Source organism: Odontesthes bonariensis, chromosome 3 (assembly GCF_027942865.1).
Source record: "Odontesthes bonariensis isolate fOdoBon6 chromosome 3, fOdoBon6.hap1, whole genome shotgun sequence".
Lineage (NCBI taxonomy): Eukaryota > Metazoa > Chordata > Actinopteri > Atheriniformes > Atherinopsidae > Odontesthes > Odontesthes bonariensis.
In genome coordinates, this window is record NC_134508.1 from 713,754 (window position 1) to 725,031 (window position 11,278).

At 47.7% G+C, this 11,278-nt stretch overlaps 1 protein-coding gene across 1 annotated transcript in view; it reads left to right on the top strand.

The window, feature by feature from the left end:
* Positions 1 to 11,278, top strand: part of mmp24 (matrix metallopeptidase 24) — an 82,608-nt gene that overhangs the window by 59,388 nt on the left and 11,942 nt on the right. Inside the window, exons 7-9 of the mRNA XM_075460017.1 lie at positions 5,905 to 6,119; positions 10,219 to 10,357; positions 10,472 to 10,738. Coding sequence (XP_075316132.1) covers positions 5,905 to 6,119; positions 10,219 to 10,357; positions 10,472 to 10,738 — 621 coding nt within the window. The remainder of the gene's footprint in view (positions 1 to 5,904; positions 6,120 to 10,218; positions 10,358 to 10,471; positions 10,739 to 11,278) is intronic.

Consider the following 11,278-nt stretch of genomic DNA (forward strand, 5'->3'; position numbering starts at 1 on the left):
CAGACCACCCTAACCCCAGGGCATTAAGTAAGACACACTAACCACAGGGCATGCGTCAGACCACCCTAACCCCAGGGCATTAAGTAAGACCCCCTGACCCCAGGGCATTAAGTAAGACACCCTAACCCCAGGGCATTAAGTAAGACACCCTAACCACAGGGCATGCGTCAGACCACCCTAACCCCAGGGCATTAAGTAAGACCCCCTGACCCCAGGGCATTAAGTAAGACACCCTAACCCCAGGGCATTAAGTAAGACCCCCTGACCCCAGGGCATTAAGTAAGACACCCTAACCCCAGGGCATGCATCAGACCACCCTAACCCCAGGACATGCATCAGACCACCCTAACCCCAGGGCATTAAGTAAGACCCCCTGACCCCAGGGCATTAAGTAAGACACCCTGACCCCAGGACATGCATCAGACCACCCTAACCCCAGGGCATTAAGTAAGACACCCTAACCCCAGGGCATAAGTCAGACCACCCTGACCCCAGGGCATTAAGTAAGACACCCTGACCCCAGGGCATGCGTCAGACCACCCTGACCCCAGGAATGCGTCAGACCACCCTAACCCCAGGGCATTAAGTAAGACAACCTGACCCCAGGAATGCATCAGACCACCCTAACCCCAGGACATTAAGTAAGACACCCTAACCCCAGGACATTAAGTAAGACACCCTAACCCCAGGACATTAAGTAAGACACCCTAACCCCAGGGCATTAAGTAAGACACCCTAACCCCAGGACATTAAGTAAGACACCCTAACCCCAGGGCATGCGTCAGACCACCCTGACCCCAGGGCATGCGTCAGACCCCCCTAACCCCAGGTATGCGTTAGACCACCCTAACCCCAGGGCATGCGTCAGACCACCCTAACCCCAGGTATGCGTTAGACCACCCTAACCCCAGGGCATGCGTCAGACCACCCTAACCCCAGGTATGCGTTAGACCACCCTAACCCCAGGGCATGCGTTAGACCACCCTAACCCCAGGGCATGCGTTAGACCATCCTAACCCCAGGGCATGCGTCAGACCCCCCTAACCCCAGAGTATGCGTCAGACCCCCCTAACCTCAGGTATATGTTAGACCAACCTAACCCCAGGTATGCGTCAGACCACCCTAACCCCAGGGCATGCGTCAGACCACCCTAAGCCCAGGGCATGCGTCAGACCACCCTAACCCCAAGGCATGCGTCAGACCACCCTAACCCCAGGTATGCGTTAGACCAACCTAACCCCAGGGCATGCGTCAGACCACCCTAACCCCAGGGCATGTGTTAGACCAACCTAACTCCAGGCATGCGTCAGACCACCCTGACCCCAGGGCATTAAGTAAGACCACCCTGACCCCAGGTATGCATCAGACCACCCTGACCCCAGGGCATGCGTCAGACCACCCTAACCCCAGGTATGCATCAGACCACCCTGACCCCAGGGCATGCGTCAGACCACCCTAACCCCGGGCATGCGTCAGACCACCCTGACCCCAGGGTATTAAGTAAGACACCCTAACCCCAGGGCATGCGTCAGACCACCCTAACCCCCGGGCATGCGTCAGACCACCCTGACCCCAGGGTATGCGTCAGACCCCCCTAACCCCAGGGCATTAAGTAAGACACCCTGACCCCAGGGCATGCGTTAGACCACCCTGACCTCAGGGCATGCGTCAGACCACCCTGACCCCAGGACATTAAGTAAGACACCCTGACCCCAGGACATTAAGTAAGACACCCTAACCCCGGGCATGCGTTAGACCACCCTGACCCCAGGGCATGCGTCAGACCACCCTGACCCCAGGACATTAAGTAAGACACCCTGACCCCAGGACATTAAGTAAGACACCCTAACCCCGGGCATGCGTTAGACCACCCTGACCCCAGGGCATGCGTCAGACCACCCTGACCCCAGGACATTAAGTAAGACACCCTGACCCCAGGACATTAAGTAAGACACCCTAACCCCGGGCATGTGTCAGACCACCCTGACCCCAGGGCATGCATCAGATCACCCTAATCCCAGTGTATGCATCAGACCACCCCAAACCCAGGCCATTAAGTAAGACCACCCTGACCCCAGGGTATGCATCAGACCACCCTGACCCCAGGGTATGCATCAGACCACCCTGACCCCAGGGCATGCATCAGACCACCCTGACCCCAGGGCATTAAGTAAGACACCCTGACCCCAGGGTATGCGTCAGACCCCCCTAACCCCAGGCCATGCATCAGACCACCCTGACCCCAGGGCATGCGTCAGACCACCCTAACCCCAGGGGATTAAGTAAGACACCCTGACCCCAGGGTATGCGTCAGACCCCCCTAACCCCAGGCCATGCATCAGACCACCCTGACCCCAGGGCATGCGTCAGACCACCCTAACCCCAGGGGATTAAGTAAGACACCCTGACCCCAGGGTATGCGTCAGACCCCCCTAACCCCAGGCCATGCATCAGACCACCCTGACCCCAGGGCATGCGTCAGACCACCCTAACCCCAGGGGATTAAGTAAGACACCCTGACCCCAGGGTATGCGTCAGACCCCCCTAACCCCAGGCCATGCATCAGACCACCCTGACCCCAGGGCATGCGTCAGACCACCCTAACCCCAGGGGATTAAGTAAGACACCCTGACCCCAGGGTATGCGTCAGACCCCCCTAACCCCAGGCCATGCATCAGACCACCCTGACCCCAGGGCATGCGTCAGACCACCCTAACCCCAGGGCATTAAGTAAGACACCCTCTGAGAAGCTGACCGACACAATGGATTCCCCCGGACTGTAGACCGATGAATATTGTCGAGGACACGGGCATCACGTTCTACAAGCCACCGTGGAGAGAATTACTGAAATCAACGAACTCTATGACACTAAAAAGAAAATGAAGGAAGAGGATTTGGCTTAAGCGGAATGAGTTGCTTTGACAGGAGACCACTGGACCTCTGTAAGTAACAACAATGATCTGGGTGTGACGGCGCACCACATCACTAAAAACTGGGAACTTTAACTTTAACCGTGATGAAAACAGAAGAGCGTCATTTTGCAGAGGCTTGCGCTCAAACAAGTTCCGTTCACCTATCCTGTATTTACAAAGAAAAAGATTGTTCAGAATTAAATGTATCTTTTGGATTTCTTTCACTTTGTTAATAAAAAAATAAATGTTACATCCACTTCTTGTCATTTATCTTTCTGTTCTAACAACAACATATGAGTTGGACTCGAGTTAGATGAGTTGGACTCGAGTCGGATTACTTGGACTCGAGTCGGATGAGTTGGACTCGAGTCGGATGAGTTGGACTCGAGTCGGATGAGTCGGACTCGAGTCGGATGAGTCTGACTCGAGTCATCATTTTTATGACTTCTGACTTTACTTGATAGAGTTATATCTACTTTGAACTCGTCTCTGACTAACATCAATGACTTCTCTTAGACTTGAGCCTTTTGACTTGAGAAAACTTGATATTTCACAGCAAACAAAAAGCTTTAACCAACTCAAAATTCAAATCAATTAACTTTATTAATTTTTAGTCCTTTTACACCAACTACCCAGAATTCCCAGATCCAACACAACATGGGGGTTGAAAATTATGGACGGGGAGGCAACAACGTTCAGTGTCCTTCAACATTTGAAGCTACATAAAGAACAGGAAGTCAAGGCTGTCACAGTGATTAGTGGGTAGTTGACGTTAGCTTAATGGCTAAGTATGTTTTCTAGCTTTCAAGTTTAACAATGGAGGCTTTTAATCCATATTTCTAACGTAGCACTTAAGTCGGGCAATTACTAAGGTTGTCAGATAAATATGGTTAAGTGAAAAGTACATTATTTCCCCTAAAGTTTAATAGAGTAAAAGTAGTAAGTGGCATTAAACGATATGTATTTAAGTACAATATTGAAGTAAATAGAACATATAAATAACTCTTACAGGTCTGAAGAATGTCAGATGGAAATCATTTATTATTATTCTGCTTTTGAATTAGATATTTGCTCAGAGAACTTGATAAGGACTCGAAAAGTTTAGGACTTGGACCCGACCCTGGACTTCCACATTTTGACTTTGGATTCGACTCGGGACTCGCATGTCTTTACTTGGGACTTGACTCAAGACTTGATTGGAAGGACTTGAGACTTACTTGGGACTTGCAAGATAGTGACTTGTTCCCAGCTCTGCTAAAATCTCCTCACAGGACCTACAGCAGGCCTAAACCTAAGTCAAAACCCTCCAAGCCACATTTAGAAAATATTAATGTCCAAATATGAATTTTCATAATTTTAATAATTTTCATATTTTTTCCCAAAATCCTAATTACACCCACGACCTCCCTTCATTATAACCTTTCCCAGCCACTTACCCCCCCCCCCCCCCCCTACAGCACATAACACACACCGATATAGACCATATCGCACCCACTTGAAACATAACTCAAAACCGCACGGAGTTTCCCACGGCCTCCTGAGTTACTCCAAGACCAAACCAGTACACGCAGCAACCACCAGCCGGGTTGCTGCGTGTACTGTATTGAGTCGATAGTGCACCCACCTACACCAAACTGGTGTAGGTGCCAGGGTGCCATGGTGACTGAACAGTCAAGTAGGAGGAGAGCCACTGAGTAAAAACTCCTAACCCTAACCCTGTAGGGTAACCCACCCTTAACCCTGTAGGATAACGCACCCCTAACCCTGTAGGATAACGCACCCCTAACCCTGTAGGATAACGCACCCCTAACCCTGTAGGATAACGCACCCCTAACCCTGTAGGATAACGCACCCCTAACCCTGCAGGGTAACCCTAACCCTGTAGGATAACGCACCCCTAACCCTGTAGGGTAACCCACCCCTAACCCTGTAGGATAACGCACCCCTAACCCTGTAGGATAACCCTAACCCTGTAGGATAACCCTAACCCTGTAGGATAACCCACCCTTAACCCTGTAGGATAACGCACCCCTAACCCTGTAGGATAACGCACCCCTAACCCTGTAGGATAACGCACCCCTAACCCTGTAGGATAACGCACCCCTAACCCTGTAGGGTAACCCACCCCTAACCCTGTAGGATAACGCACCCCTAACCCTGTAGGATAACCCTAACCCTGTAGGATAACGCACCCCTAACCCTGTAGGATAACCCTAACCCTGTAGGGTAACGCACCCCTAACCCTGTAGGGTAACCCTAACCCTGTAGGGTAACGCACACCTAACCCTGTAGGGTAACCCTAACCCTGTAGGGTAACGCACCCCTAACCCTGTAGGATAACGCACCCCTAACCCTGTAGGATAACGCACCCCTAACCCTGTAGGATAACGCACCCCTAACCCTGCAGGGTAACCCTAACCCTGTAGGATAACGCACCCCTAACCCTGTAGGATAACGCACCCCTAACCCTGTAGGGTAACCCACCCCTAACCCTGTAGGATAACGCACCCCTAACCCTGTAGGATAACCCTAACCCTGTAGGATAACGCACCCCTAACCCTGTAGGATAACCCTAACCCTGTAGGGTAACGCACCCCTAACCCTGTAGGGTAACCCTAACCCTGTAGGGTAACGCACACCTAACCCTGTAGGGTAACCCTAACCCTGTAGGGTAACGCACACCTAACCCTGTAGGGTAACCCTAACCCTGTAGGGTAACGCACACCTAACCCTGTAGGGTAACCCTAACCCTGTAGGATAACCCTAACCCTGTAGGATAACCCTTACCCTGCAGGGTAACCCACACCTCGTCCTGTAGGGTAACCCACCCCTAACCCATGCAGCAGGTTGGGGCCCTTTCCCAGCTCCATGATTCCAACCTTTTCTCTCTATGTGCTGCATGTTGTTGCCTGAGAGGATCTTATTCAGCACAGTTCATACCCTGTGACTCAGACACTGCAGTGCAGTGACTCATGCTGTTGTGTCTCCGCAGGCATCCCCACCGCCATGCTGGAACCCACCCGGCCGTTACCCACGTTACCGTCTCGACGGACTCACTCCACCTCGGAGCGCAAGCACGACCGGCACTCCCGGCCGGCGCGCCCGGCCGGCGACCGACCCGCGCTGCCCGGAAACGGCAAACCCAACATCTGTGACGGCAGCTTCAACACGGTGGCCTTCTTCAGGCGGGAGATGTTTGTGTTCAAGGTGAGCAGAGATGTTTGTGTTCAAGGTGAGTGGAGATGAAACTTCCCTGTGACAGGACCGGTTTCCTGTTTCAGCCTCTGTGATTACCGGCTGTTATCTCCTGCAGACGATGAGTCACACAGCTGTGGGTGGCTGTAAAAAACACAGGGAAAAGATAAAGGTTAATTGGACATTCAGACAGGAGGGTGCAGGACTTAACTCCATACTGGAGGGGGTGGACAACAATCTGTTAAAGCAGAACTGAAGTCTGTGTCGTACAAAAGCACTGAGAGCAACTTATGAGCTACAGGGTTAGTGTTAGGGGTAGGTAAGGTAACCCCTAGGTTTAGGGTTGGGGGTAGGTAAGGTAACCCCTAACCCTAACCCTACGGTACTGTGCACTGTAGCTTATAAGTTCCAGTTTCTCTTTGGACATTTTCTGCTTCTTCCCTCATCTTCAGGCCAGTCCTTGTACCTGAGCATCTTCAGAGGAATGTGTTTTTCTTTGTTAAGCCACTTAACTCTGAGCTATGAAGCATTCAGGCAGGAAAAAGGCTCCTAACTCAAGGGATGAACCAGTGTTGTGTCCAACTTAGCAAAGAAGTCGTTTTAAAGTGGATCTTTAGGCACTTTGTTCCCCACAGCCTGTCACAGAGACACATCATTTGTTCCCATTTCTTTAGCTGCATCTGTGAAAAACAGCTTCATAGTTTCAACTTTTTTCTACATTTACGTTTAAAACTGCTTTCAGTTACCAAAAGAGTCAAATTGATATAAGAAATTCAGTTTAAAAAAAATCCTAATCCCAAAATAATGAACGTTACCATGTCTAAAAGTAGGAAAAACACAGACAATAATAAGAATTATATGTTATTCAACATCAAGAAAAAGTAAATAAGATTCAATTTAATGACAGAAAAGCTTAAAAAAAGGAATATAAGATATAATCTAATGACTAATTATGGCACAATTATAAATTAAATGATTAAACTGTTTTATGCCACCAGAAATGAATCATCTAGAAGCTCTTTGTGGGTTTTAGACTGGAATTAAGATTTGTTCCCATTTCTTTAGCTGCATGTGTGAAAAACAGCAAAGATAACACAGTCTGGGAAAACGTGGTATAGTCACAATTTGGCCCCTAAAATTGTGACAATACCACGTTTTATTTGGCCTGTTCATTTACATTGCCTCGCAACCAGGTCACATGACTATCAAGTTTCCCTCAGCTAAAAAAAGAAAATGGCCGACTGTCAACCTTTTTTCTGTGGAAAACATAACATTTTAAGAAAGCATCTGCATTTGTATGCGTTTCGATGGCATTTCTAGCGAGAACTATGCATAATATTTTCATAATATTCGTTCAGAGAATGTAGACGATCTTTTGTTTATTAGTTTCGCCAAAGATTTTAGTATCTCCTTGAAAAAACGTAACAATAAAACGTTTTGTACTGTTGTTAAGGTGGTTGCTATGGAGCAATGTAAATGAATAGGCCAAATAAAACATGGTATTGTCACAATTTTGGGGGCCAAATTGTGACAATACCATCATCTGAGAGGGTTCAGGCTGTGTTGGAGGATAAAGGATTTTAGCTCATAACTGTACAGAAATGTGAAACTGAAGGTTCATTTGTGGAGCATTAAAAAGTAGCTCAGAGGGTAACAATGCCTTGTTCACTAAAGCTTCACCAGTCTTTCCTCTACTGCTGAACACACACATAAAACTGTGAGCTACAGCATCACAGTGGCTCATGTCACCAGTTTGTGACCGTTTACATTTCTGTTACTGTGCAGTGAAGCTCTACACTTTACTTCATTGTGTTTGTCACACAGAAAGAAGCCGGCTTTGACACATTAAATATGCTGGAAGAAGAACTCTGACTTATGTTTTCCTGATGGAGGAACTCAGTCAGCCAACTCAGTAAACTGCAGCTAGCTGATGAGGAAGTTAAAACTGACCCACTTTTACCCGTTTCTTCTCTGTGAAAGATTGTGACAGTCTAACATCTAAGTAGTTTAACTTTGTCTGCCATCATGATTATTGCAGCAGCTCAATCACATCAACATTTAAGAAAAAGAGGAAACACTTAAAGAAAGTGTTGCTAAAAGCTAATTAGCCTAGCTTAGCTTAACAGCGTTGCCCTGATCCTCAGACTGTAAAGAAATCTGTGGGATTTAAAAAGTTTGGATGTGTTGCTGGTTAGCTTTATGGGAGTAAATCTGTGGGGAAAAGGCCGAGAAATTAACTTTAAAGAGTGAAGAAGAGAAGATGATTTAGTTACAACTTTAGCTGATGAAGATTCAGAGAGTTTCCCTCAGAGACAGTTTGTTGTCAAACAGGTCGGAGAGGGCGGGGCTTCCAACGGGTCGACCCGATGGTGATGGGTTAGGGTTACCTTTTGGTTAGGGTTACCTTTAGGTTAGGGTTACCCTTAGGTTAGGGTTACCTTTAGGTTAGGGTTACCCTTAGGTTAGGGTTACCCTTAGGTTAGGGTTACCTTTAGGCACTGGCGGCTCCTGACATTTTTTTTAGGTAGTGCAATTTCCAGTCTGTGAAAGCTGCATCAGAGTGTGCTGTGCGAAGCTGTTATGTTAAAGCGGCGCTATGCAACTTTCAGTAATACGGGGTTTGTTTACCATGCAATACACACCCCAAAGCTGTAGGGGGAGCTCCGTAGAAAATAAGGCGACAGTCTAGGCAAAGTTCTTCCAAACTTCCTTCTCCGCATTAGTACGACGACTAATGGGTACTTCTTTCAGAAACACTACCGTGTTGTTGCACTCGACACTCGCCATCTTGTTTGCAGAATGTTGTTTTTTTTTTTTTTCTTTATTGAAAACCACAATGTTACAACAACAACGTAGAATGTTCATGGTCCCGCGCAAAAGACATATGACGAAAGCACGTTGTGCGTCGTTTGTGCGAGCACATAAACCCTCATAGAGAATGTATTGGGAGCAGGATTTTTGAAAAAAACTGACGTACCATTCATGTCAATGGGAGCTTCCTGGTGCAAATTCGACCCTGACAGAAATCACCCCAAATGGGCGTGGCAACACCAGGCACGACCTTAATCTGATTGGACAATGACATATACAACCAGTTTGCCTGCAGTAGATCAGTCCCGCCTTAGCAACTAGATTAAAAAAAACAAAAAAAACCTCTGTGTTTGGTAGTGCGTCGCACAAATCGCCCCTATGAAGGAGCCGCCGCTGCCTCTAGGTTAGGGTTACCCTTAGGTTAGGGTTACCCTTAGGTTAGGGTTACCTTTAGGTTAAGGTTAGGGTCCATTGGGTTAGGGTTAGGGTCCATAGGGTTAGGGTTAGGGTCCATAGGGTTAGGATTAGGGTCCATAGGGTTAGGATTAGGGTACATAGGGTTAGGGTTAGGGTCCATAGGGTTAGGGTTGGGGTCCATTGGGTGTTTCAAAGTCTTTGCACTCGCTGTATGGGTTAGGGTTAGGGTCCATTGTGTGTTTCAAAGTCTTTACGGGTTAGGGTTACCCTAACCCCATTAGGGGCCAAACAGCATGTTTTTGTTGCCCTTGGGGTAAGGGTAGCCCTTTTAAAAACAGTCGGGTTAAAACAGGGTATGGGTAGCCCTTACCCTAACCCTAACCCCGTACCCCCCTACCCTAACTTCACTTTGCAGTTTCATTATCGAGGTCTCTCTGTGCTGCTGATCGAGTCAGAAAAGCAGACTGGATGTATATTCCTGCCTTTTTGTTCCTCCTGTTGTCGTTTAGTGTTTTTCTTTTGATATAACGTGTAAGTGTACATTTAAAAAGAAATAAAATTAAATAAAAAAGCAGGTAAAGGGGGAAGCACTTTGATCCAGTGAGAAAAATGATGCTCGTCCTCTAACTCTGCCAGTCTTTTGCCAACGGGTCAGAGGTTTTTCATCCATTCAGAGCAGACAGAAACCTCTGAGACGCCTCACTCTCCGGTCATCTATGACTCATCTATGACTCATCTGTGACTCATCTATGACTCATCTATGACTCATCTGTGACTCATCTATGACTCATCCTGGTTTAATGATGCAGCTGGAGTTCAGGCAGCAGCTGCATGTTTAACAGCTGTCTTTGGGACGCTGACTTTCCCACCTGTTCTGCTCCAGGATCGGTGGTTCTGGCGCCTGAGGAACAACAAGGTGCAGGAAGGTTATCCCATGCAGATCGATCAGTTCTGGAAGGGCCTGCCGCCTCGCATCGATGCTGCCTACGAGCGGGCCGACGGAAAGTTTGTCTTCTTTAAAGGTACGAGGAGAAATCAGCACCTTTCAGTCTGGTTCATACTTATATACAGAATTATTACAAAGTGCTTTCAGTGGTGTAACACGATATTTCTTGTCATTTGATGCTTTTTTCCAGGTGATAAGTTCTGGGTGTTTAAGGAGGTCACAGCCGAGCCAGGTTACCCTCAGAGCCTGATGGAGCTGGGAAGCTTCCTCCCAAAAGACGGCATCGACACGGCGCTCCGCTGGGAGCCCGTTGGGAAAACGTACTTCTTCAAAGGGAACCAGTACTGGCGCTACAACGAGGAGAAGCGCACGGCAGACCCGGGATACCCCAAACCAATCACTGTGTGGAAAGGAATCCCCGACGCTCCGCAGGGAGCCTTCATCAGCAGGGAGGGATGTGAGTGGCAGCACATTATTCCTGTAGCTACATCAGAAATGTTAGCTAGCATCAGAAAAGTTAGTTAGCATCAGAAAAGTTAGCTATATCAGAAAAGTTAGTTACATCGGAAAAGTTAGCTACATCAGAAAAGTTAGTTAGCATCAGAAAAGTTAGCTACATCAGAAAAGTTAGTTAGCATCAGAAAAGTTAGCTACATCAGAAAAGTTTGTTACATCAGAAAAGTTAGCCACATCAGAAACATTCTGCAGCTGCACAGCTTCCACATGCTTTAGTGTTCAATGTTAGGAAATGTGTTTTTAATCTGATGACTGAATACACTGCTGCAAAGAGAGGGACTGTGTTAGTTCGTCTGTGTTCGCTGTCCATCTGAATTCACAGCAAGAAATAACATTTTCAGGTAAATTTTTACTGTTTTCCTCATTTTATTTCTGCTCCTCGTTGTAAACATCTGCTCCTCAACTCTTCTAGATTTGGGGGTGGAAATGTGCAGTTTTATCGATTTAATTGAACAAATCCAGCTTCTCATTTGCAGTTCCC